This window comes from Aegilops tauschii, chromosome 7, assembly GCF_002575655.3.
Source record: "Aegilops tauschii subsp. strangulata cultivar AL8/78 chromosome 7, Aet v6.0, whole genome shotgun sequence".
NCBI lineage: Eukaryota > Viridiplantae > Streptophyta > Magnoliopsida > Poales > Poaceae > Aegilops > Aegilops tauschii.
The window spans coordinates 531761738-531788483 of record NC_053041.3 but is presented as its reverse complement, the minus strand read 5'-3'; the positions used below and the strand labels follow the sequence as shown (position 1 = coordinate 531788483).

The 26746-nt window shown below is 51.4% G+C and overlaps 1 protein-coding gene across 3 annotated transcripts; it reads left to right on the top strand.

Moving 5' to 3' along the window:
* The first annotated feature begins 6040 nt into the window (after positions 1 to 6040).
* On the top strand, positions 6041 to 23819 carry LOC109781565 (uncharacterized). 3 transcript variants are annotated; one of them, XR_012189544.1, is made up of 4 exons: positions 6041 to 6408; positions 8007 to 8084; positions 22159 to 22817; positions 22994 to 23819. XR_012189544.1 is itself a non-coding variant. In XM_073505019.1 (4 exons), the coding sequence occupies exons 1-4, from the start codon at positions 6234 to 6236 to the stop codon at positions 22212 to 22214; spliced, it is 372 nt and encodes a 123-aa protein (XP_073361120.1). In that variant the 5' UTR covers positions 6044 to 6233; the 3' UTR covers positions 22215 to 22505. The 3 variants fall into 3 exon arrangements, 1 of the variants encoding a protein (XP_073361120.1); XM_073505019.1 differs by lacking the exon at positions 22994 to 23819 and adding an exon at positions 20592 to 20654 and having other exon boundaries at positions 6044 to 6408; positions 22159 to 22505; XR_012189545.1 differs by lacking the exons at positions 22159 to 22817; positions 22994 to 23819 and adding an exon at positions 16156 to 16544 and having other exon boundaries at positions 6050 to 6408.
* The last annotated feature ends 2927 nt before the right edge of the window (positions 23820 to 26746 follow it).

The window sequence follows — 26746 nt, the reverse complement described above, 5'->3', positions numbered from 1 at the left end:
ATCGATAGGTTTGTTCGGATATTATTTCATCACTAGAGCTCACAAACATCCGGGTGACATAGATAAAAAAGTATCTTTTGCAAACAAAAGCGTTCAACTGTTCAACCTGCATCCAAAACTTGTGAAGAAATAACTCTTATTGTGCTTTGCATGAAATGATCTTCAAGAATTAGTTTTTGAGTATCCATTGTTATACATGTTGGCTACAGATGTAACGCCCGGATAATTAAGCTACAGTAATCCCCCGCTAATGGTGCCATGTCATCACATTACTGTTGCTAATCCTCACTTGATTCAAATCATGATTCAAATTCAAATTCAAATTAAAGTACAAGATTCCAATTTCTCGAACATGAAAACAAAATGTTCAAAGTGTTGTAAATAATCCATGGATATTTTCCATGTTGAAACCCATATTTTATAATTTGTTTAAATGCCCTTAAATGAAGAAAACAGGGGTCAAAACAATATTTTAAATCACTTTTAAAGTTATAAAAATTCTAAGGCTTTTCAACTAATTCTCAAACTTCTTGAGGCAGTGCTAAAAATTACATAATAATTATTGAGAAAAGTTACACATTTTACAAAAGTATTTTGGAGCAAAAAGAAAATGCAAAATAGAAAAGACAAACGGAAAACAGAAATTTTTTATTTAAAGAATAGAAAGGGCCCATTACCCCCCTCCCCCTGGGCCTTAGCCTACCCAACTGGCCCAATGTCCCAGCCAGCCCACTTCCCCCTCGCGGTCGTCCTCTCCCTGTTCAACCGACCGCTCGGTCGCGGTCGCCACCCGACCAGCTCGTCGGCGTCGTCGGCGAGGGGATAAGATCCCCCGGCGCCTCGGGTTCCCCTCGTCCCCTCCCACTTGTCCTCGCGCTCCCCCTCATCCTTGCTCTCCCTCTTGCTACACTCCCCTCCTCAAGATCCAGCCGCACCCGACGCCGTCGTCGCCATGGTTGCCCTCGCCCACGTGGCTACACTCCTCCCCGGCGCCTGAGGACATGTCCCTCTGCCTCGTCGTGGTCTGCTTTGTCGCCTGGACCCACGACACCAAGCCGGAGAGCCCCACATCGCAGGGATCGAGTTCTCCTTCCTCCTTCATACGTCGCCGTTCGTCCACGACTTCGGCGCCGTCGATCCTCCCCGAGCCCACCTTTGCACAACTACGGGATCCCGGTGAGCCCCCGTCCAACCCCTCTGTCCCTCCTCGTCGTATGGACGCCGTAGGTCACCTTCACCGTCGTGCCCGATCTCGGGCGTACGCGTACGTATGTGCGTGTGTGCTCTGAGCTACTGCTGCTGCCTTGGCGCTGCTGCTTCTGCTAATTCTGCTATCTTTGCGCCACTGCTGCCCGCGCTTCCCTGCGGCCGCCCTCGCTCGTGCGCCTCCTCCCGCGCCTGTAGCCGGCGCCCGACACCAGCAACCGCCTGTTGCCTGCCGTTGCTCCCCCGCGATGCCGCTGGCGACAGCGCTCGCTCGTCGCCGCTATGCCTCTACTGCAGCCGTACACTACTGCTTGTTGGAATAAAACAAATGTCTTGTTCTACTCCGTCGAGTTGATCGAAATCAACTAGAGCCAGTTCTGGCGAGGCGCGTATTGTATGATTGTGTCTACTGTTAATCGATTAACCTCCTAGCTAGCTTGCTTGCTAGCTTGTACGTGTGGGTTGCTCCGGTGGACTTCTTCTAAGCTGCTGCTGTCGATGCTTCTTGCCTAACTGCTCCCACCTGCTGCTCCTTCTGCTACTGCAACCGCCCGCCGCCGCTACCTGCTGCCTTGCGCCGTTGCTGCCCTGCTGCTGCACGCCCATGCCCCGGCCACGACCGCGCCCGCATGCTGCTGCTGTTGGCTGCGCCCCTGTTCCACTTTTGGCTGCCTGTGCTACTGCTGCTTCCGCGACCAAGGCCGCCTGGGTCCGTGAGCCGCCCGCTTTGCCTACGCACGCGCCGCGCCCGCGCTGTCCCCATCCGCGTCGGCCACCTCCCCTTCGCCGGCCGCCCACGCATGTCCCTGCCGTCGCCGTCGCCGGCGCAGCCCCGGCCCGGCCACGGCGCGCCCTAAGCCCGTGCGTGTTCGGGCGGGCACCCGCGCCCAGTAGCCCGCCCCGCTGGCCCCTGTGACACTGCCAGGGGGCCCCACTCCCCTGTTTAGATAAAAAAGAAATGTTAAAAAATATATATTAATAAAAATAATTAAGTAATTAGTTAAATGATTAATTAACTTAATTAATTAACTTAATTAAACTAATGAACTAGATTAGTTAATTTAATCAGTAGTTAGCTAAATGTGTGTATGACAGGGGACCCCACCCCGTGTTGACCAGTCAAACATTGACTGGTCAACTGGACCCCCTGGACCCATTGGTCAGCCCTTGGGTGCACTACACCGGGTGCACTTAGCAATTTTGCTATTTTAATTCAAATTAATAATAAATCCAAAAATTGTTTTAAACTTTGGAAAATCGTAGAAAATAATCCGTAACTCGGATGAAAAAGTTTTATACATGAAAGTTGCTCAGAAAAATATGACGAATCTTAAAACACTTTCCGTTCATCTCTCGCGTGCCCCTAGCATAGCAAACATGCAACCATTCCCCTCTAGTTCATCTGTCCGAAAATGCCAAACTTCGGGAAAACTTTCCCGGATGTTTTCCCCCTTCGGGACCTCTCTGCTGAGCCTAGGTAGGGCTGCGACGTGTTGATCTTCCGAGGCCGGGCATTGACCCCAGAAAGGTGTGTCCGGCCAGAGTGATCGAGCGTGTTGGGTAACGTGGTGCACCCCTGCAGGGAAGATATATATTCGAATACCGTGTCCACGGTAATGGACGTTCAAACTTGTATCCAGATCTTATATAACTAGAAATGGATACTTACGATATGTGATGGATATGTGGCTCCGGGATTGCTTTCTCGCATGGAGTTGAGGAAGGATCTTTGGTCATTAATACTACAACATGCTTGTTAATTATAAACTGCTATTCTTTACTCTTCTACATGCTGCAAGATGCTTGGAGCTGCTTGAAGATGCTAGTCTTCGATAGGCTAGGTCTTCCCCTCCATTCTGGCATTCTGAACTTTAGTCCACAGATACAACCCTTTCATTTCATACCAATGCATACTTAGTATAGATCTGATGCTTGCGAGTACTTTGGATGAGTACTCACGGTTGCTTTGCTCCCCCTTTCCCCCTTCTTTCTTCTTTCTGGTTGTCGCAACCAGATGGTGGATCCCAGGAGTCAGATGCCACCATGTCGCCTACTACTTCATGGAGCCGTCGACGACCAGGAGTAGTTAGGAGGTCCCAGGCAGGAGGCCTTGCCTCTGCGATCGTTGATGTTTGTGCTAGCCTTCTTAAGGCATCCTTGTTTAACTTATGTCTGTACTCGGATATTGTTGCTTCCGCCGACTCTTGTGTATCGAGCTATCTATTCGAGCCCTCGAGGCCCCTGGCTTGTAATATGAAGCTTGTATTATTTTATTTGTGTCTAGAGTTGTGTTGTGATATCTTCCCGTGAGTCCCTGATCTTGATCGTACACATTTGCGTGTATGATTAGTGTACGGTCGAATCCGGGGCGTCACAAGTTGGTATCAGAGCCAACTGCCTGTAGGATCCTTCTTTCCAACTCCTTGGCCGAAGTTGAGTCTAGTCTTTGAAAAACTGTTTTACTAACATGGCTGTGTGGCCTACGGGCCCACGTCGCCATTGGGTGATATTAGGATCTTTTAGTCCTCGTCTATACTCTGGGACTCTGATCTCTCTTCTACTCGGGTTAAATGATTTTTGCTAAATCTAACATTAGGATCTCGTGATCACATCCACCCGGAGGTTTGTGTTTCCCCTTTCTCGAATTGAGGGCCAGGATCTGCTTCACAATATTCATCGACCGCAGGATCCTTTTATCAAGGGCACCCTACGTCGGCACTTGCTAATCCCTCGCTTCAGAGGTTTTCACCGACGCTGATGTAGCCTTTGCTATGTCGGTTGTGATATCCCTCCATCGCGTGCATGTGTGCCGCCTGGTATGTCTAGGATGTTTCTCTTGTCCGAACTCATACGAACATCTTGTAATTGGCTTCGTATATGTATCGGTATGTCTTCAATGACTACTGCCTTGTACATACTGCGCCTTTGCTCATTGTTTAGGTTTCAGCATGAATGACTCCATACACTTGCTCCACCCCTTGTTAAACTGCCCCCGGTTGTATTTAAGCAGGATGGTGCCCGCTGGTCGTGGCCATGGTGGCGAAAATCCACCACCTCCCAAATACATGACTGGAATGGTACAGTAGTTTGATGCTGAATCGCCAGTCCATGGAAGGATTCGTGGCTCAGTTTCCACATCCCAATATGAATCAACAACCAGCCCTAGTGACTCTACAAGACTTTGCTCATCTCAACCCTGTCAGCTACCGTAGCTCAACTCAGTCCCTTGATGCTGATGACTGGCTCCGTGACCTCACTTTCGAGTTGGGGTCTACTGATATAGCCCCTGCCAACTATGTCACCTTCACAGGTTATTACCTGAAAGGTCCCGCTGCTCAATGGTGTGACAGCCACAGGCGTTCCTTACCTGTTGGAACCGCCATCACTTGCCAAAATTCCAAGCTGCATTCCACGGGCCAATGTCGAACCACCATGGTTAGTCACAATGTCCTCATTGAACTTGAAGGACTGGAATTCCATGTTTCCTCCATTGTTTTGAAGTCATCTAATATCGACCTCCTTCTGGGAATGGAATGGTTGAAAACACACACCACTTCTATCATTTTCGCCACTAAAATCGTCCATCTACTAATCCTTCGAGTGAGATAGTAAGCTACCATGCTCATCTTGTTCGAAATGCCGAAGCACGGATTCTTCCCTGAATGCGTTAAATGCTTCTCCTTTTGTGAGAATTGAAAACGCTCCAGTCGTTTGTGAATTCCAAGATATCTTTCCAGGAGAACTACCCGGTCCATGACCTTGTACTTGCTGCAGTTAAATTTGCACCGAAGTTGTGGCAACATTTCCTTCTTCGAAAATCGTTGCGAGATCTTCATCGATCATCAAGTATGAAGTATGTGTTACTCAGCTAGATCTGGATCTCCGTCAACAACGATGTATAGCAACAATTACAAACTATGACTATGGTATTTCTTATACCCCTGGCAAGGCTAATCGTGGTCGATGCCCTGAGTCGCAAATCTTATTGCAACAACCCCATGGCTTATAACCTCAACCCCTGCAAGATGATCTCGCTTACAGAGAGCATTCGATCCGCGTTCTCGTTCAAGCTGAATGTCTCACCCGTCCGAGGGCTGTCAAATTTCTAAAAGTTCAGTGGTCAAATCATTATGAAGGTGAAGCCACTTCGGAACTCGAGGATCGTCTTCGAGATGAATACCCCGCTTTTGTTTCCTTCTACCTCCTAAATCTTAGGACGAGATTTCTGGTAGTGGAGGAGATTTGTAACGCCCAGATAATTAAGCTACAGTAATCCCCCGCTAATGGTGCCATGTCATCACATTACTGTTGCTAATCCTCACTTGATTCAAATCATGATTCAAATTCAAATTAAACTCCAAGATTCCAAATCTCGAACATGAAAACAAAATGTTCAAAGTGTTGTAAATAATCCCTGGATATTTGTCATGTTGAAACCCATATTTTATAAATTATTTAAATGCCCTTAAATGAATAAAACAGGGGTCAAAACAATATTTTAAATCACTTTTAAAGTTATAAAAATTCTAAGGCTTTTCAACTACTTCTCAAACTTCTTGAGGCAGTGCTAAAAATTACATAATAATTATTGAGAAAAGTTACACATTTTACAAAAGTCTTTTGGAGCTAAAAGAAAATGCAAAATAGAAAAGAGAAAGGGAAAACAGAAAAGTTTTCTTTAAAGAATAGAAAAGGCACATTACCCCCCTCCCCCTGGGCCTTAGCCTACCCAGCTGGCCCAATGTCCCAGCCAGCCCACTTCCCCCTCGCGGTTGTCCTCTCCCTGTTCAACCGACCGCTCGGTCGCGGTCGCTACCCGACCAGCTCGTCGGCGTCGTCGGCGAGGGGATAAGATCCCCCGACACCTCGGGTTCCCCTCGTCCCCTCCCACTTGCCCTCGCGCTCCCCCTCATCCTCTCTCTCCCTCTTGCTACACTCCCCTCCTCCAGATCCAGCCGCACCCGACGCCATCGTCGCCATGGTTGCCCTCGCCGACGTGGCTACACTCCTCCCCGGCGCCTGAGGACATGTCCCTCTGCCTCGCCATGGTCTACTTCGTAGCCTGGACCCACGAGATCAAGCCGGAGAGCCCCACATCGCAGGGATCGAGCTCTCCTTCCTCCTTCGGAAGTCGCCGTTCGTCCCCGATTTCGGCGACGTCGATCCTCCCCGAGCCCACCTTTGCACCACTACGGGATCCCGGTGAGCCCCCGTCCAACCCCTCTGTCCCTCCTCGTCGTATGGACGCCGTAGGTCACCTTCACCGTCGTGCCCGATCTCGGGCGTACGCGTACGTATGTGCGTGCGTGCTCTGAGCTACTGCTGTTGCCTTGGCGCTGCTGCTTCTGCTAATTCTGCTATCGCTGCGCCACTGCTGCCCGCGCTTCCCTGCGGCTGCCCTCGCTCGTGCGCCTCCTCCCGCGCATGTAGCCGGCGCCCGACACCAGCAACTGCCTGCTGCCTGCCGCTGCTCCCCCGCGATGCCGCTGGCGCCAACGCTCGCTCGTCGCCGCTATGCCTCTACTGCAGCCGTACACTACTGCTTGTTGGAATAAAATAGATGTCTTGTTCTACTCCGTCGAGTTGATCGAAATCAACTAGAGCTAGTTCTGGCGAGGCGCGTATTGTATGACTGTGTCTACTGTTAATCGATTAACCTCCTAGCTAGCTTGCTTGCTAGCTTGTACGTGTGAGTTGCTCCGGTGTACTTGTTCTAAGCTGCTGTTGTCGATGCTTCTTGCCTAACTGCTCCCACCTGCTGCTCCTTCTGCTACTGCAACCGCCCGCCGCCGCTACCTGCTGCCTTGCGTCGTTGCTGCCCTGCTGCTGCACGCCCATGCCCCGGCCACGACCGCGCCCGCATGCTGCTGCTGTTGGCCGCGCCCCTGTTCCACTTTTGGCTGCCCGTGCTGCTGCTGCTTCCGCGACCAAGGCCGCCTGGGTCCATGCGCCGCCCGCTTCGCCTACGCACGCGCCGCGCCCGCGCTGTCCCCATCCGCGTCGGCTACCTCCCCTTCGCCGGCCGCCCACGCATGTCCCTGCCGTCGCCGTCGCCGGCGCAGCCCCGGCCCGGCCACGGCGTGCCCTCAAGCCCGTGCGTGTTCGGGCGGGCGCCCGCGCCCAGTAGCACGCCCCGCTGGCCCCTGTGACACTGCCAGGGGGCCCCGCGCCCCTGTTTAGATAAAAAAGAAATGTTAAAAATATATATTAATAAAAATAATTAATTTATTAGTTAAATGATTAATTAATCTTAATTAAACTAATTTAGTTAATTTAATCAGTAGTTAGCTAAATGTGTGTGTGACAGGGGACCCTACCCCCCGTTGACCAGTCAAACATTGACTGGTCAACTGGGACCCCCTGGACCCAGCTGTCAGCCCCTGGGTGCACTCTGGGTGCACTACACCGGGTGCACTTAGCATTTTTGCTATTTTAATTCGAATTAATAATAAATTCAGAAATTGTTTTAAACTTTGGAAAATCGTAGAAAATAATCTGTAACTCGGATGAAAAAGTTTTATACATGAAAGTTGCTCAGAAAAATATGACGAATCTGAAAACGCTCTCCGATAATCTGTCGCGTGCCCCTAGAATAGCGAACATGCAACCTTTCTCCTCTAGTTCGTCTGTCCGAAAATGCCAAACTTCGGGAAAACTTTCCCGGATGTTTTCCCCCTTCTCCGGTATCGTGTAACACCGGGTTAGAACACCCCTAGCCCTGCGTGTTACCCCCGTCATGCATCTGTGTTGCATCTGTTTGCATTATATTTACTGTTTCTTCCCCCTCTTCTCTCCGGTAGACCCCGAGACCGCTACTGATGTCCCTGTGATCGACTGCATCGGCGACGACCCTTCTTCCCTTTCAGCGGAGCTTCCAGGCAAGCCCCCCCTTTGATCATCCCGATATCGCCCATTCCATTCTTTCATGCTTGCATTAGATTTTGCTACTGTTATTGATTGCTCCTATTCTGATGCATAGCCTACTTTTGTAACCTGCTGTTGTACCTTACCTGCTTATCCTAAACTGCTTAGTATAGGTTGGTTAGTGATCCATCAGTGACCCCCACCTTGTCCTTGTTGCCCCTGCTTCATCATTGACGACTCGATCAACGTGATCGACGACCAGAGCCCGACACCTCACATCACATCACGCCCCTTTAGTTGCTCTACTCTACAGAGCTACTATCGAGTGCCGAGGGTGATCCCTCATAACGCACTCCTGATGATAACTCTGTAGTGTAGCTATTCGGTCGTGGTCAATGAGGGTGATTTCCTCCTTCACCATTCCGATATGGCTCTGACGTGCAACACCTCAAGTGTGAACCTCGAGGGTGGTCCCTCTTATGTTCACCTTGATGATTACATTGAGTGGAATCCACCGGGGGTGATTCCTCGGGTTTTCCCCTTGATGCCTGGACACACGGTTACCTTGACTTTACTTGAGACATTGGTGAAAGTAGGGCGGGCCCAGAGAGCACCCGAGGAGTTACGGTGGCGGCTGGCTATTTAGCAGTATCACCCAGGAGGGGGTGATAGCTCCGGACTTGTCCCAACAGCCGTCACTTCTTTTAATAATGTGCTAACAGGTTTGGGTATTTGTTCTGAGTTGGCCTCTGGCCTTTACGCACTAACCACCACGCGAGAATAGATATGGGCCTCGACGTCGCAGTATCAGCCGAAGCTTTGTCAGACGTCCAGTTCAGCATGGCGGCATGGTCGGATCGTGCTGGCCATCCGAGGCGGTGCTGGTATCCACCCTACGCGCAACGACCCGGAGTGCAATGGGCGATGGGCCCAAGACCCCGGGGCGCTTAGGATGTAGACCGGCGGGGACCTCTCTGCTGAGCCTAGGTAGGGCTGCGACGTGTTGATCTTCCGAGGCTGGGCATTGACCCCAGAAAGGTGTGTCTGGCCAGAGTGATCGAGCGTGTTGGGTAACGTGGTGCACCCCTACAGGGAAGATATATATTCGAATACCGTGTCCACGGTAATGGACGTTCAAACTTGTATCCAGATCTTATATAACTAGAAATGGATACTTGAGATATGTGATGGATATGTGGCTCCGGGATTGCTTTCTCGCAGGGAGTCGAGGTAGGATCTTTGGGCATTAATACTAGAACATGCTTGTTAATTATAAATTGCTATTCTTTACTCTTCTACATGCAGATGCTTGGAGCTGCTTGAAGATGCTAGTCTTCGATAGGCTAGGCCTTCCCCTCTATTCTGGCAGTCTGCACTTCAGTCCACAGATACAACCCTTCTGTCGGTGTACAAAAAGAGGGGTGCGTTTTTGTACCCCTATACCTGTGCACGGGCAGTCGGAGCCGCGTCTACGGTCACGCCAAGCAGAACAGGGGAGGTGAGCCAAGGTAAGACCAGAGCCCAAGATAATAAGAGCAACGCCAAGGCCAAGACCACAAAGAGCAGAGGGACGAAGCAGGTTCCCCTGGCAAGACCCTTGCCGGGGCAGCCTCAGCAGCCCCGGCAAGATCCTTGCTGGGACAGCTCGCCCTGCACCAATAGAGCGGGCCACCCTTGAGCCCACGGTCTCCAACATCATGTTGAGCCAGAGCTCGGGAGGCACCTCCGTGGTGGCATGCAGATCTTTGTGAAGACATATTCAAGATCAGATGAGGATTAGAAGACGACGGCAAGATCCTTGCCGAGGAAGGCCACCAGACCCACGGCAAGGCCCTTGCCGGAGACGACAACGTGCCACGGCAAGACCCTTGCCGGGCCACACGGCAAGACCCTTGCCAGGCCCTCACCAAAGGACGCCAGCAGGGCTACCGCCAGGCCCACGCCAACCAAGCTTCCACCGCCGTTCACATGCAGCTGCCAGCCCAACCAGCTGGGCGGGCACCTGCGTGGCAACATGCAGCCCCCAAGCCAACTCATCGAGCGCCTGCGTGGCGGCATGCAGATCTTCGTGAAGGCTCCACCACCGCGCCACCTCAGTTGCCTGCGTGCCTCCATGGCGCCGCATGCATCGCTGGCCAAGACGCGTGTCAAAGCAAGGAGGAGCGGCGACGGACGGGACGGGCCTCACCCCCGTCCCCGATAAAGCAGGGGGACACCTAACCTACGCATTAAATGCGTCTTGTCCTGTAATACGAGCGATAAGCTCAGGGCACTGTACGCCTTTCCACCTCCTGTGTGCCACTGTGGCAGCCCGTTCCGACTATAAAAGGAGGCCCATGGCATACTGGAGAAGGATTCGGCTCTTTCGAACCACGCACTGACCACAGCTAGTTCGAGAGCCCAAGAACTCTCTGAAATACACCCACCAAAGCAGGACTAGGGTTTTACGCATCCTCGCGGCCCGAACCTGGGTAAACGATCCTTGTGCTGTCTACTAGCCCTGCTCTCCTCGCAACCCCGCGCCCCGGCAACCGTAGTAGGGATTCTTGTGATCCCATAGTTGTCGTTCCACACCGATACCTTCCATTTGATACCAATGCATACTTAGTATAGATCTGATGCTTGCGAGTACTTTGGATGAGTACTCACGGTTGCTTTGCTCCCCCTTTCCCCCATCTTTCTGGTTGTCGCAACCAGATGGTGGATCCGAGGAGTCAGATGCCACCCTGTCGCCTACTACTTCATGGAGGCCGTCGACGACCAGGAGTAGTTAGGAGGTCCCAGGCAGGAGGCCTTGCCTCTTCGATCGTTGATGTTTGTGCTAGCCTTCTTAAGGCATCCTTGTTTAACTTATGTCTATACTCAGATATTGTTGCTGGCAAGTACTTTCCTACCGAGCCCCCTGGGGCTGCCGGCAAGGGTGCTGCCGCGGACGCTGAGCCTGCCCAAGAGCAACTGGCTCCGGCAGGGCGTCAAGCCCTGGCCGTAGTAACAGCCGCTCCCATGGCGGAAGAAATGCCTTTGGCGCTTGCCGTCGAGCCCCAGGCTCCGGCATGGGCGCAGCATACCGTCCAATTCCTCCAAACAGGGGAGCTTCTTGAGGAGCAGGAAGAAGCAGAAAAAGTAGCCCGTTGGTCCGCCCTGTACCAGTTCGTCGATGACGTCCTGTACATGAGATGGCCAAACGGTGTGAAATTGAAGTGCATCCCCCGGGAGGAAGGACTGGAGCTGTTGGCGGAGATACATGGAGGCATATGTGGCTCCCACATAGGGTCGAGGGCCCTTGTCGGGAAGGCGTTCCGGCAAGGTTTCTTCTGGCCCACCGCCCTCCAGGATGCGACGGGACTAGTAACCAAGTGTGAAGCGTGTTAGTTCCATTCAAAGAAGCTTCATCAACCAGCTCAAGCCCTTCAAACAAGCCCTCTCTCCTGGCCATTCTCGGTCTGGGGGCTCGATATACTGGGCCCTTTTCCCCGCGCTGTCGGGGGCTTTGAGTACTTGTACCTTGCGATCGACAAGTTCACAAAGTGGCCGGAGGTGGAAGCAGTGAGAAAGGTGACTGCTCAATCCGCTGTCAAGTTTTTCAAGGGACTGGTCTGCCGTTTTGGTGTGCCAAACAGAGTCATCACCGACAACGGCACACAGTTCATGAGCCACACCTTCATGCAATACATTCAAGACCTCGGCAGCAAGGTCTGTTTTGCTTCCGTGGCACACCCACGAAGCAACGGCCAAGCGGAGAGGGCAAATGCTGAAGTGTTGCGAGGCCTAAGGACAAAGACTTTTGACAAGCTGCGCAAGAGCGGAAGGCGCTGGATTGATGAATTGCCGGCGGTTCTTTGGTCGATCAGGACGACGCCAAATCGAGCCACCAGCCAGACACCTTTTGCCCTGGTATACGGGGAAGAAGCAGTTCTCCCCACGTAACTCATATACGGGTCACCTCGAGTGCTCGCTTATGATGAGCTTGAGCAAGAGCAGTTGCGCCAAGATGACGCAACGCTCCTTGAGGAAGATCGTCTTAGGGCGGCTGTGAGAGCAGCGCGCTACCAGCAAGCCTTGCGCCGCTACCATAGCCGCAAGGTTCATACCCGAAGCTTTGAGGAAGGCGACCTTGTTCTTCGGCGCGTTCAGTCGGCCAAGAATTCCAACAAGTTGACGCCAAAGTGGGAAGGCCCTTATCGGGTAATACGAGTCACCAGGCCCGACGCAGTCCGCCTGGAGACCGAAGATGCTGTCCCAGTGAGCAACTCCTGGAACATCGAGCATCTTCGCAAGTTTTACCCGTAAGGCGCAGCTTGCCGGGCCTCCCGGCAAGCCACCTTTTGTACAAGCCTTGCCAACAAGGCATGTAACCCTTTGTACAAAGCCAGGCGCAGACCCTGAGCATAAATAAATGAAGCGCTGGCGCCCTAAGTTATAGCATGCATGCTAGGTCGAGTCTCTTCCTTGGATTGGGTTGGTAGTGCTTAGCGGCGACTAAACCTTAGCCTAGAGGTCGAGTGCGCGTCAATTTGTTTCTTTTCTGTCCTCCTTTGGTTCGCAGGGCACATGAGCACTTCTGCTGAGCTACTTGGAAGAAGGGAAACGGACCGGCATCCCGACCCCAGCAAACCAGAGTTGCCGGGGGCTGCAAGCACGAGGATCCAACCGCGGCAAGACAAGGTTGCTGGGGGCTCCAGATCCAGATAAGTCTTTCATCCTCTATCATGCATTTTGGAACGGAACTAGGATATGTGAAACCTCGTTTTATTTCTAGGCCACCGTGCTCCCCTTTTCTATACCCAAGGCTTATCTCCTGGCCCCGGATTTGGTTGTAGCCGCGGTGGCAAGGAAGTAGAACAAGGAGCCTAAGCCTGCTTCATCGCTGCCTCCGCCAAGGGCGCGAGAATGGTCAAGCGAAGTAGGGGGACGGCAAGGCCTGTTGCCGGGTGAAAATGTTTATCTTAAATTATAACAAGGATTCGTTCCTTGTCACGGGGTCTGCCCACGAACGAAAAACCCGGCAAACATCCCTTTTTCATTAAAAGCATCCCACAACAGGTATAGTCCGTACGGAATGAAAAACATGAACAAAGGGGATTACAAGCTTTAAATTTAACAAGGCCCGAAGGCTTACAGATTAAAAAAGAGATAAGGTGCCTGTGATCCCTTTCTTGTCCCTCTCCTCAGGAGGCAGGTCAAGGAGGCGAGACGACAAAAGGGGCGCCTAGGCGGGCTACGAGCAGCAGAAAGCACCAAGAGAACACCTCGGTGGCCGCCCATGGGTAGGCCGGTGATGACGGTGCCGGGAAAGGAGCTGGAAGACGAGGCGGCAGGACCGGCAGTACGCGACGAAGGCGTTGGTGCCCGCTTACTCCAAGTTGACGGCCTTGCCGCCCACCCTCTTCCTCTTCCGCAGCCTCCCGACACCAGCCGCCCAAGGAGACGGCCCCGAGAAGTTCAAGGAGCTGGCCCCATCCCGACAAAACCCTGCCGGAGGAGCGGCCAGGTGCAGATGCTGCTGCTGCCGCACCCGTCCAGGCGCGGGGCGTCCGACGCCTCGTCGGACTCATCCCCGTCATCTGCCCCTGTCCTCCTCATCACTTTCGCTCGAGGAAGAGCTTCCATCGTCGGAATATCCATCGGAGGAGCTCTCCACGCAGCACTTCAGGCGAGTCCCGAAGTCTCCGAAGACCTTGCCGGAGAGCAGGCCGTCCTCCATCAATTTGAAGTAGAGGATGAGCCCCGCCGTCAGGCTGTGGATGCGAGCGAACGTCTTCCACCCACGACGGAGGTACATGACCCGAGGAGCCGGGAAGTCGACGTCGGCCCGCGTGCCCCCATTCCCACAACCCCTCATGTGCAATCTGAGGGATTGGGGCCGGTCACGCTCCATCTCCCCAGCAAATGGGGCGGGAAGACGAAGACGGCGACGCGGAGGCCGGCGCAGCCTAATGAAGAACTCGCGGGGCTGGTCTCCGACATGGCCTTCCATCCGGAAAGGCACCATTGGTGGGGGCAAAGCCGGCGTGCCGCCCCGTCCTCCTCTTCCCCGAGCACTACGACCTCTGCCCCGGCCTCGCCCCCTCCCCCTTCCCCTCGTGACCAGTTCCACCACCACGGGCTCAGGAGGAGGAGGGACGCGCTGTCGAGCGGTGACCCTCGTCGCCATCGTCGAGGGACCCGGGTTCCCTTTCTCCATGGCGAGTGAAAGGAAGAAGCAGAAGCAAGAGGAGGTAGATGACAGAAGAATGCGGGACCCATCCCCCTTTCCTTCTTTAAAAAGGGGCGGGGTCAGGGCTCGGCCGCCCCGCTCGACCAATCCAGCCACCGGAGGCGCAGGGAATCAGGACCGACCCACTGCCCCAACCAGCGACGGCCCGGTTTCCCGCCTCCACCGCTTGCCACCCTAGGTGCATGAAGGACGCGTGGCTGACGTGCAGAACTGAGGGGACGGGTGAAGCGACCTCTCCCCACCCCGTGATCGTGGGGAGTGGACGCCTTGAAGACCGCGACCTAGTCCCGTTCAGTAAATGAGCCGCGCCTCCACGGCTCCCTCTTTTTATGGCGAAGGCGCGAGCTGCCTCTTTACTGCGATATGACGCATGCGTGTGGATACCGCCCCATGCATGCCGCCCACGTCACGCACACCCCTCCACGCTGCACCGCGCGCGCGGGTCGTGGGAAGCGCAGCGCGTGAAAAATCTTACCACGGTAAAAAAACCGCCCCGCCTGCCTGCGCATCGTTTTGGGCCTGGCCCAACAACGTGTCGCGCTTATGTGTGGCCCAGGCCCGGGGGCTCTTGTCGGTGTACAAAAAGAGGGGTGCGTTTTTGTACCCCTATACCTGTGCACGGGCAGTCGGAGCCGCGCCTATGGTCACACCAAGCAGAACAGGGGAGGTGAGCCAAGGTAAGACCAGGGCCCAAGATAATAAGAGCAACGCCAAGGCCAAGACCACAAAGAGCAGAGGGATGAAGCAGGTTCCCCCGGCAAGACCCTTTCCGGGGGAGCCTCAGCAGCCCCGGCAAGATCCTTGCCGGGACAGCTCGCCCTGCACCAACAGAGCGGGCCACCCTTGAGCCCACGGTCTCCAACATCACGTTGGGCCAGGGTTCGGGAGGCACCTCCGTGGTGGCATGCAGATCTTTGTGAAGACATATTCAAGATCAGATGAGGATTAGAAGACGACGATCCTCGGCAAGATCCTTGCCGAGGAAGGCCACCAGACCCCCGGCAAGGCCCTTACCGGGGACGACAGCGCGCCACGGCAAGACCCTTGCCGGGCCACCCGGCAAGGCCCTCACCAAAGGACGCCAGCAGGGCTACCGCCAGGCCCACGCCAACCAAGCTTCCACTGCCGTTCACATGCAGCTGCCAGCCCAACCAGCTGGGCGGGCACCTGCGTGGCAACATGCAGCCCCCAGGCCCACTCATCGAGCGCCTGCGTGGCGGCATGCAGATCTTCGTGCAGGCTCCACCACCGCGCCACCTCAGCTGCCTGCCTGCCTACATGGTGCCGCACGCATCGCTGGCCAAGGCGCATGTCGAAGCAAGGAGGAGCAGCGACGGACGGGACGGGCCTCGCCCTCGTCCCCGATAAAGCAGGGGGACACCTAAGCTACGCATTAAATGTGTCTTGTCCTGTAATATGAGCGATAAGCTCAGGGCACTGTACGCCTTTCCACCTCCTGTGTGCCACTGTGGCAGCCCCTTCCGACTATAAAAGGAGGCCCATGGCATACTGGAGAAGGATTCGGCTCTTTCGAACCACGCACTGACCACAGCTAGTTCGAGAGCTCAAGAACTCTCTGAAATACACCCACCAAAGCAGGACTAGGGTTTTACGCATCCTCGCGGCCCGAACCTGGGTAAACGATCCTTGTGCTGTCTACTAGCCCTGCTCTTCTGGCAACCCCGCGCCCCGGCAACTGTAGTAGGGATTCTTGTGATCCCATAGGTGTCGTTCCACACCGACACCTTCCATTTGATACCAATGCATAGTTAGTATAGATCTGATGCTTGCGAGTACTTTGGATGAGTACTCACGGTTGCTTTGCTCCCCCTTTCCCCTTCTTTCTTCTTTCTGGTTGTCGCAACCAGATGGTGGATCCCAGGAGTCAGATGCCACCCTGTCGCCTACTACTTCATGGAGGCCGTCGACGACCAGGAGTAGTTAGGAGGTCCCAGGCAGGAGGCCTTGCCTTTTCGATCGTTGATGTTTGTGCTAGCCTTCTTAAGGCATCCTTGTTTAACTTATGTCGGTACTCAGATATTGTTGCTTCCGCTGACTCTTGTGTATCGAGCTATCTATTCGAGCCCTCGAGGCCCCTGGCTTGTAATATGAAGCTTGTATTATTTTATTTGTGTCTAGAGTTGTGTTGTGATATCTTCCCGTGAGTCCCTGATCTTGATCGTACACATTTGCGTGTATGATTAGTGTATGGTCGAATCGGAGGCGTCACAACAGATGACATGGCACTTTCTTATAATCAACAGTTGGCTATACTATTTAAGTATTAACCATGCCCTTATACACCTAGACGGAGGGATTAAATCAGGATGACTTGGGAGGGGGCAGAGGATATGTAAGAAATGGTGTATGAATTTTTACTACAGTACTGTTGAAAGACTTATGATGAATGGAAGATTCTAGACTAAACCATAAATGGATACACTTTTATTCATGCGCGATACTCCAATAGAGCAAGATCATGCATGGAAGTCTCCACATGCTTAGACAGCGGATTACATTGAGCGAAGGCTAATGATCAACATTTAACTTGATAATGCAGATGTCCAGCTGAACCTCCTTGGAGTCCCCGTGCACACCGTTGGGGTTCAAATAACACCGTGCCCTTTCCATGTCCACATCGGAGGGAAAGTCCCAGCTCGGCAGAGTCCAAGTATGCTTGGCGTAGCTAGTGTCGCCGCCCACGTACCTCCGAGGGGTAGTAATAGTGAGAGCACACCCGTACATCGGCCTCGTGTCAGTGTTAGCGTCAGCGGCGTCGCCCCTGACGCACACTACAGAGATGTGGCGGCGGCCTGCGCGGGCCTCACTGGTTGCCACGATCAAGAGGAAGACGCTGTCGTCCTCCTCCGAGACTAGCAGGCGGCGCTGATCCTCCAGCGACTCCGGCACGGTGAACGGGTAGCACGTCTCGTACTTGATGTCAAATCGAATAGTACTGCGTCGTCCACTGCACGCCCGGCTGAACACGCCTCCTCACCTCCATCAAACCCCTCCGGTAAACCCGCATGCAAACCGAGAAACCTACTTCGGCCCGCGGGAGGAAATTTGCCGGTTGCCGTTGGAGAATAATAGAGTCACGTCAATCCATTTGAGTTAATTGCATGTATGATTATCCCTCTATAAAAAGTTAATTGCATCCTTATTCTTGTATTCTAAGTACTCTATGGGTTCCACTGTCAGTACAGTGTACATGACTTGCAGGCTGGCTACAGATTCGTACAGAAAGTTAAAAAGAAACAAATCCATGACTTGCAGGATTGGAGTTAGCACCGATGGCGGTTCGTAGTCGTTCCACGCTCGGGCATTGAAGTTTGTAACTATTTTAGATTAGAACATACTACTCCTCCGGTGCTAGTAGTAGAGCAGAGTCTTACTCCACTACTACTCTACTCAAGCAAGTTAGGGCATAGTAGCAGGTACTGTAGGGAGTACCAGTACTGTGATCACTCAAGCAAGTTGTCTGACTTCGATATGACCCTACGCTGCTGGTATGTGTCTCGTAAGTCAAGCGGCGTGATGTAGTCATCATCACCTGTCCACTTCCCGCAGCACATATTCGCTTCTCCATCTTTGTCCGCTCTTCCATCCCCGCTAAGGAGCCTCCCCCCTCGTCCGAAACCCAAGCACTAACAATGGCAGAACCGAGCAGCGTCTGCCGAAAGAGTGGCTGGAATTCGCTCCCCACAGAGGTAATCAAGCTCATTGTTTCACGTGTGGACAATCTCAGTACCATGCCGCTCGCCGCGTGCTCGTCGGGGCTGTACCGTTTACTCAAAGCCCTCAGGCCAGAGCTTTTTAAGCCAGCTCCTTGCTTGTGATGCTGCCTGATCTTCAGAAACGGCGTGTCACACAGCATAACAATCGTAGGGTGGCGAGCATCAACCCCCTTGATTGTGATCCGATCCCCGTCACCCTCAACTACATTAATGGTATGTACTGGGTCGGCATGAACACGTCTTGGATGGTGCTCGTCGACGGTCGCGGCAGCTGGATGCTCGTGGAGGTCTACACCCGGCGATTGATCCCCCTTCCTTCGATTAACACTGCACTGCTTTAGAACCGCAGCCCAGAATACTCGAAATCTTACAGTAGCCAACATGATACCAAGTTTGATTTGCTCAAGGTTGTAATCTTCCAAGTGCCCACAAGATCTGCAAATTATAAAGACTTCAGGCTAATGTGACACCCAAAATTTTTATTTTGGTTTTATCAAAATCTTTTATTTGATTTGAGGGAGGTTATTTAAAATTTTCTTCTAAAGAACTCCCCCTCTCAAAAAAAATTCTTTTATGACAAGTATTTTATTTGGTTCCATCCAAAACTTGATCTTTGGTCTTGGAGGCTTTTCCATCTTATGTTGACTCAACACAAATGTTTTTCATTTGGAAAAGCTCTTGAAAATCTTTTCTTTTAAAATAGCCCTATGGCATTTGGAGTGATGTTTTCCCCTTTCAAAATCTCCTCTTGCCATGACCTAAGTGGAAATCCCCTCCCAAAAGCCATTCCCCATCCTTGTGTCAAGATATGCTTCAAATCCAGCAAGTTGAACTCCCCCATGATTTTTCTTCCATTTATTTCTTATCAAAAATATTTTTTGCCTTCTACTTTAGCTCTTGGAGATTTACAAAGGAACTACCTTTTCTCCTTTGAGTTTTGCCTCCAAACCATTTTCCCTGGCTAGTCCTTAGAGCCCTCAACCAAGTTCCATGAAGATCCACTGGTCTCCAGTTCAAATATTTCAAATTGTGCTTGCTGCAAGTTTGGACCATTTTTGTCAAATTTGATGAAATTCATTTGTTTTCTCCTCCTAAAAATCTGAGAAAATTCAGGCAGCCTCTGGATGCATCGAGAGGTCACCTCACCAAGTCCCAGCTCCAGAAAAAAATTTCTTCATGCCAAATCATTTCGTCGAACACCTGAAGGACACTGTTACTGTCAAGTTCAGAAGTTCAGAGATACACTTTCAGTGAGCCACTGTCGTTTTCTTCAGAACCCCTTCTCGATCTCGCCAGTAGCCGCGGTGGCGCCGTGCGCCCTGTGCTTCCTTCTTATCCCTGCGCCGCACGATCGCCTGGAAGCTTGCGGGCATCGACGACGAGCTGGTGGAGGTGCGCCACCCCGTGAGCGACGGCAGCAGCGCCCTTTGCGGCTGCCAGAGAGGCGCAGCGTTGGACGGCGCTGTCCAGCGCCGCCCAAGCCACCAGAGGCCACCGCGTGGCCATCCACTCACCCATGCACGCTGCAGGTCCGTCGTCGTGAACTGGTAGGCGCGGAGCGCGCTCCCTGCCGCCGCCGTGCCCGTACGGCCGTTCCATCGAGGACCGGCGTATTACACCAAGCCCGACCGAGGTTTAGCGGAGGAACGGTGCCAGTGATCCACCACGATGATGCCTAGCCACCTAAACCCTTTGCCCAACCTCTACCTCGCCGTAATTTCTCGCCGGCGTTATCCCGTTCACGGCCACCCCCTTGGATCGCCTATAAAAGGAGGTCCCGAGCTCGGACTCGAACCCGCACCACCTCTGCACACCACTGGTACCACGCCAAGCCACTGGAAGAGCCCCGAGGGAGTCTTCTTCCCCATCTCCGGCCGCCTCGACCCGCTTCGGGACCCAGCTCGATTCACCCCTGTGCGTGCACCCCTACCTCTCAACTCTTGTAAGTAGCCTCCTAGGGCATCCACATCTCTGACCCGTGCATCAATTTGAAGCCTGCAGCACCCACCGGAGAGCTCCACTATCGCCCGAACCACCGTCCGCCGGAGATAGTGTCGCCGTCGACATGGTGCTCTCTGACGGTCAAGTCCACCACCCACCGACGCGGAAGAACACCCTGAACCTGTAGGTACCCTCCGATCACTCTGCCTCGCCGTGGTTCAACGCCGGCGACCACCGCAGCCTTCGGGCGACGGCGAACTCCGTTGGAAGTTTTGAACCTGACGGGTGGGACCCCCCGTCAGCCTCTCTACTTTCTCCCTCGAACCGTTTTCTGAAAGCGCCTTCGGGAAAAACGTGTTTTCCTTCTGGGCCGACGTATTTCTTACCGAACCGTTTTCTGGTTTTTCAAACAAGTCCCTGGTTCTTTTCTGTTTCATCACAGATTAGTCCTTGGACTAAAACCCTTATATCTTTTTAACAGAAGATGCTTTTTGATTGATTCTTTTTCTGTCAGTCTTATGTTTTTGTCTAGTTTTTTTTATAGTATTTATTTGGAAAAATTTTGGAACAATTTTTTTATACGCGCAACGATTTTCACGTTAGTATACGGTTTCGTTATACCGTAGGTTCCGGAGGAGGTGACGGAGCCGCGAACTTCGCCGAGCTAGACTCCGACTTCTCCGAACCAGGCAAGCATGTTTGAACCTTTGATATGATGAGTGTTTTGCATGTTTGCTTGAATGGTTTGTACATGGCATATGAGCATCGGTGAGTATTACGTTGCATGCAAGGCAACTAACCGTGTGCTTCGAAGTTACTGCGATCTTTGATGAGAGATGACCCGATCATGTGGTGACATGAAAGGTAGTAAGATGGTATTGTTGTAGCATGCCAGTCTTACGTCATCCGATAAACTCCGACGTTAACGTGGACTGAGCCACGTTACCGTTCTCCCCCTTTCGTGCTGCCACATGTTTTCTGCAAAGAATACGGTTTAGTAAGTTGCTAACCTCTTTCCTTGTACACACCAAATAGAGGGGCCGGGATGAGGGTTCCATGGCCCTGGATTAAAGCCAGTCATCCGGTCAGGGGGCATGGGTGTTTCCGGTCGGGACCGAGAGGGGGGCACCCCTTAGAGCGCGCGGTATAAATTTGATCCCATGCTACGCGAGGTTGTAGCCTCCCCGTCTCAAGGTTTTTCTTGAACGTTGCTTGGGGTGATTCCTGGCAACGGAATGTTGAATGGGTGTGTACTGGTTAGATGTGTTTCTCCTAAAACACCGTAAACGGAACTAGTCCCTTGTGACTACTGAAATCCGTTGGCTGTGGTTAAATAGTACAAGCTCTGCAGAGTCAAATCCTTCCAAGTCAACGTGTCCATGGTCAAAGACCGTGGCCAGCATATCTATATCCACGTCAGTCCCTGTGTCGGTCTCCGTGGAAATCTCGGTGAGCAAGCTTGAGTGGTAAACCCGGTTGAACGTTGTTCCTGTGGATGGACTAACCTTTTATTTATCTCGTGCCTGAATATTTCCTTGGAATAATTTAAACTCATGAGCTACTAAAATATTGAGTTATGAAATATAAGCCCCTTATGTGATGTCGCTCAGACGTCCGACTGTGGCACTCTTGTCATTTAGCTTTAATATAAGCCCCTTATGTAATGTCGCTCAGACGTCCGACTGTGGCACTCTTGTCATTTACCTTTGATATAAGCCCTTTATGTGATGTCGCTCAGACGTCCGACTGTGGCACTCTTGTCATTTACTTTTGATATAAGCCCTTTATGTGATGTCGCTCAGACGTCCGACTGTGGCACGCTCGTTATTTACTTTTGATATAAGCCCTTTACGTGATGTCGCTCAGACGTCCGACTGTGGCACGCACTGTCATTTGTATTCCATTATAAGCCCTTTATGTGGTGTCGCCTTGACGCCCGACTGCGGCATTGTTATTTTATTTGTATCCTTTCGAGGAGTCATTCAGACACTCGATTGGCCTTCAGTATTACGTTGGGATTTCGGGAGGATTACCACCCGACTTCCTTTTTATTCCCCATGCATTGCTATCTCATTGTCTGAGTGCGCATTATTAATCTGTTCATATGCATCATGTTTGCATTTGTTATATCTTATGTCCAAACTGTCTTGCGAGTACTTTCATAGTACTCACCTGGCTTGTTGATTTGGCCAGATGTGGACGAAGGCAATCTCATGGATGAAGAGTTTGATAGTGAGTCCGACGCCTAGAGGAGTCCCAGTCAGTCCCGTGCGATCCTGGATGTTGGTCACTTGTATTATATACGCTTCCGCCACCCACAATAAGTATCCTCGAGCCTCACTCCGACGCTCGATGAGCTGTTAGATTTCAGGAGTCATGTCACCCACTTCACTGTGACATATCCACCACCGCTTCTATTTGTGAGTCAGTAGTTATGCCACCATATCCGCCTTTATGTGTAATATCGGCGTGTTTGTAATAAATTGTTGAGAAGTCTCCGCTCAACCTTGTATTATATTTAGTACTCCCGGTTTTTCTTCTGTGATCAAGAAATTGTCTACCAGTGAGAAGGATTCTTCTCTACTGGTCCGTAAAAGGTATCGGTTTCTCAATAAACATTTTTATTGGAAAACCGGTCGTGACAGCTAATTGCTTCTTCAACCGCGGTCTCGCCTATCTGACAGGTCACTGCGGTAAGTGGATAAATCTGCACGTCCATCGCAGGATCATACATCCTCCATGGTTCTCTGATGCCATTGAACACAAGGGCTTCATTTACGCTGCCGACTCCTTCTATGGCTGGACGTATTGCTGGCCTACTCCAGTCATCGCTACAAACGGCTGTTACAGCAGTATGTTACTTTCCTATGATATCATGATGGCTTGCTTATATTACTGTCAACATTTACTCAAAAAATATTCATGCTCATAACATGCTGTTCTTAAGATTGATTAATCAAGAGCCCTTTTTTATTTTACTCCAACTTTTTTTAGGGTTATTTGACTCCAACTTGATATGATGTTGTAGGCCGCCTGGTGTCCCTACCCTTCCTAATCCCAGAACCTTTCAAAGAAAAGCGGCATGGCAGTTGCAGGTGGTTCCTGGCTCGATCAGACGACGGCGAACGATTGATGATCGTTCACACGTATCGGATGTGTTGTTTTGCGGAATACAATCACATTCACTGCAAAGTCTTTGAGTAGGATCCCAGCTTCTCTGGGCCTTTAGGAATTTTTGACTGGAGGTTGGTAAGTAGCCTTGGTACACGCTCTTTGTTTGTCGGACTGAATTATCCGATTAACCAGGAGATAACCGACGGCAAGGATCATGATGGCAGCGCGGTTTCGTTCATCAGGCAAAACTATGTGTACACAGCGTACCATGCGTCTCTGCATGCACCATACCCTGATATGTGCCGCCACGCTCTGCAGCCCAAAGTAGGAGAGAGGGTCGCAAGTATCAGACTTCGACCTGCTGGCTGGAGTTTCCCCTGTCAGGCACCCATCTGGTTCAAGCCGTCAGCCAATCTCCACAACTTAATAAATAGTAACGTCTAACTGAGCCAGTTAGTTGGATGCGCAGACTTGTTGTAGTAGGATCTTTATTTAGTTTGATGCATCCACTTGTTCTTTTTTGGTAGCCCTTTTGTAATGATGGCTGATGTTTGGCTTGGAAGAGAGAGCTGCGTCTTCACTCTTCTGGCCTGCTTGCTGCTTCTGTTGCACCCCCAGCCCTGGTTGCTGCTGCTGCTGTTTTCAATGTACAATCAGTAGTATATTTTGTTTGTTGGTTGAATAAATGTGTTGTTAGAACGACAAACACAATGTTTTGGAAGTCGTTGCATGGTTTGATCCTTTAGTGCCCCGTACCGTATGTAGCGCATACTATTTTTTGTACGGAACACATTTTCCACTTGTTGATAACATGCAGCCCAGTGATGAAGGCCCAATAGAGAAGCCCATAATTAACTGGAATGGAGGCTCTCACATGAATTCGGCCCAGGTACATGCTCATGGTCCCCTAAACATAAATAAGCAAAGAAATAAATAAAGCTAAATGCTCATGCACCAGTTCTTTAAATTCACGATTTAACAGGAGGATATTATTTCCTATGATAGTGTCATTACATTCAGTCAATATTATTCTTCGGCAAAGATAGCGACCAGTCTTCTTTCTCCCAGCATTTTCTTCCTGCAACCAGCAGACCCATGCAAATCGTAGTCAACGTCGTAAATAGACCCGGTCCATTTTTTTCCAATAAGAATGTCCAACCCAGCCCAGCACATTGGCGACAACACTTTATCCTCCGCCTGGGTGCGCTCGCCGTGGCGCCGCCGTCCTGCCCTGTCAACATAGTTTTTTTTCGAAACGGTCCCTGTCAACATAGTGAATCGGGAGAGGACTGTAGTTGTGAGTATGACAGTACGGACCCACCAGGTCCACTCCCTAACACAAGCAAGCGCCTCTTTTACTACTCAGATGAACCCCTCGTTTTTTACTCTAATCCACCCTGCTGATATCTGGGACCCACATCATTTTCAACGTATAGTCAATTAACGACAGAATTGCACAACTTTTTTTAGTAGTAATTCAGAGGAGCAGGCTATAAACTGGGTTGTGCGGTCTCTGTGGCCCGTCTAACAACATGACCAGCCCAGCTGTTTTTTCTTTGGGAAAATAGGTAGCCCAGTATTTCTTTTTGAAGAATACCCAAGCTAGGCCTATTTGTTTTTCTCCGACTTACTGTGCTACAAATCTTTCAAGACAAGGAGGGATGCATTCCGGCCTGGCCAAAGAGTATGGTCAGTGTCTGTTAAAAGTAATATCAAAAGGGGTTGGAAATTCCAAAAAAATAGCAAATGGGATATTAGTTTCTTTTTTTTGTTTTTGTTCTTCACTGATATCTTATACGTATTTCATTGGATTTAACATGACATAGTACTAATTTATTTTTAAATTTGTTTTAGTATTGCTACTAATTTTTGGATTAAGAATATTTTGTTCCCTAGCAAAAATTTGCGAATTTTCCAAATTTCCCACATATTTAGTTAATTTTTTGACCCTGGTACTGACCAGAAAATGGGCAGCAATTCTAAAAATGGAAAACGGGCTGCAATAAATTCCATATGAATTAGAAAATGAGTAAAAATTATAAAAATAATAGCAAATGGGTTGTACACGCCACAGATTTCGAGGCTGACTTGTTTACGCGAGGCTTCGTCAGTCAACACACGATTCTAGCAGCAGTGACTGTTGGATGTCCATCCAACGGCCGACGTGCTTCTTCAATCTCTGATCTTCCTGCTCCAGCCGCCTTAACTAGCGCCGGTGGGACTGCCTACTCCCTCCTCTTGTGGCCCGCTGTGATGCCGCGCAGGCTTCCCCGGCCCACCCTACTCCCTCCGCTGGCCTAGCCGCACGCAATCAACTGCCTCCTTATTACGCGAAAAAAATGATTCCTCCCACTGACATCTGGGGCGCACCGGTTGGGAGGCTGACCTGTGGGCCTACTAAGTTGACGCGTACGCAGGGCTTGTCAACTTAGTCAATAAACGATTCTAGCAGCAGTAACCGTTGGATTTGAATCAAACGGTCCTGCTGCTTCTTCAATCGCTGCTCTTCTTGCACCAGCCGCCCAAACCAGCGCCGGCGAGACCGCCTGCTCCTGCCTCCAGTAGCCGGCTGTGCTGCCGTTGAGGCCTCATCGCCCCCTACTACTCCCACCGCTAGCCAGGCCCTGCGGCGACGGCAACCTCACACCGCAGCAGAACCAGTGAACCCTTGTACTCCTCTCCGCGTGGGCATCCACTGCCGCGTCTTCCCCGGCTCCGCGTTGTCCCCTTCCTAGGCCTCGCCGTCGTCCACCGCCTTGGTGCTCTCGGCGCGGCGTGGTCAATGTGGTCAACGACCGACTTCCATCGGAAGAGTACTATACGTGGAGAGGCTGACAGCTGGGTCCACGTCCACAGCCCAGTTTTTTGTGATTTGCCAAGTAAGTCGCTTTGTCAGGCCTGTTGGGCTGCAAATCTTTCAAGACGAGGAGAGCTTTCAGTCGGCTGGCCGAGAAATGGCCTATCAGTAATGAGAAATGGGCTGTACATTTTTAAAACACATCAAACCGGCAATTATTTTCAAATTTCTTTTATTCATTTCGAGATTTTAAATTACATTAATTTTTATGCGTGGACAATTTGTTGGATTTTATATTGATATACATATATTTTTAAAATCAGTTTGAATGTGACTCGAAATTTCGGGATTAAAAACAGTTCGGACCGCACCGAAATATTCAAAATTTCGTATAAATTTTTAACCGTGGCCACAATATGGGCTGTAATGCTAACAAAAAGAATATGGGCTCCAAAAAAACCTTAAGAATTAGCAAATGGGCTGTAAATTATGAGATATAATGGCAGATGGGCTGTATGCTGTTTTCCATGGATTTGAGGTTTCCTAAAAAAAGGTTGATGCACAAGCAGTGACTGTTGGATGTCCATCCAACGGCCGTCGTGCTTCTTCAATCTCTGCTCTTCCTGCTCTAGCCGCTCAAACAAGCGCCGGCGGGACTGCCTGCTCCCTCCTCCCCTCAGCCGGCTATGCTGCCGCGCAGGCCTCACCGCCCCACCGTACTCCCATCGCTGGCCTAGCCATCCCTCTACTCACCCACACCTGTTGTTATTCTCCGGCGACGGCAGACGAACCAGTAAACCCTCGTACAGTCGTACTCCCCTCCGCGTGGGAAACAACTGCCGAGTCTTCCCTGCCTCCATGTCGTTCCCT

What these genes read in the sequence shown, in the direction of transcription:
- LOC109781565 (XM_073505019.1), top strand. Translation starts at nt 6,234, where the DNA reads ATGTCCCTCTGCCTCGCCATGGTCTACTTCGTAGCCTGGACCCACGAG. An exon ending in TGCACCACTACGGGATCCCG is followed by an intron (nt 6,409 to 8,006) that starts GTGAGCCCCCGT and finishes TCTCTCCGGTAG; the next exon opens with ACCCCGAGACCGCTACTGAT. An exon ending in CCTTTCAGCGGAGCTTCCAG is followed by an intron (nt 8,085 to 20,591) that starts GCAAGCCCCCCC and finishes GTTATACCGTAG; the next exon opens with GTTCCGGAGGAGGTGACGGA.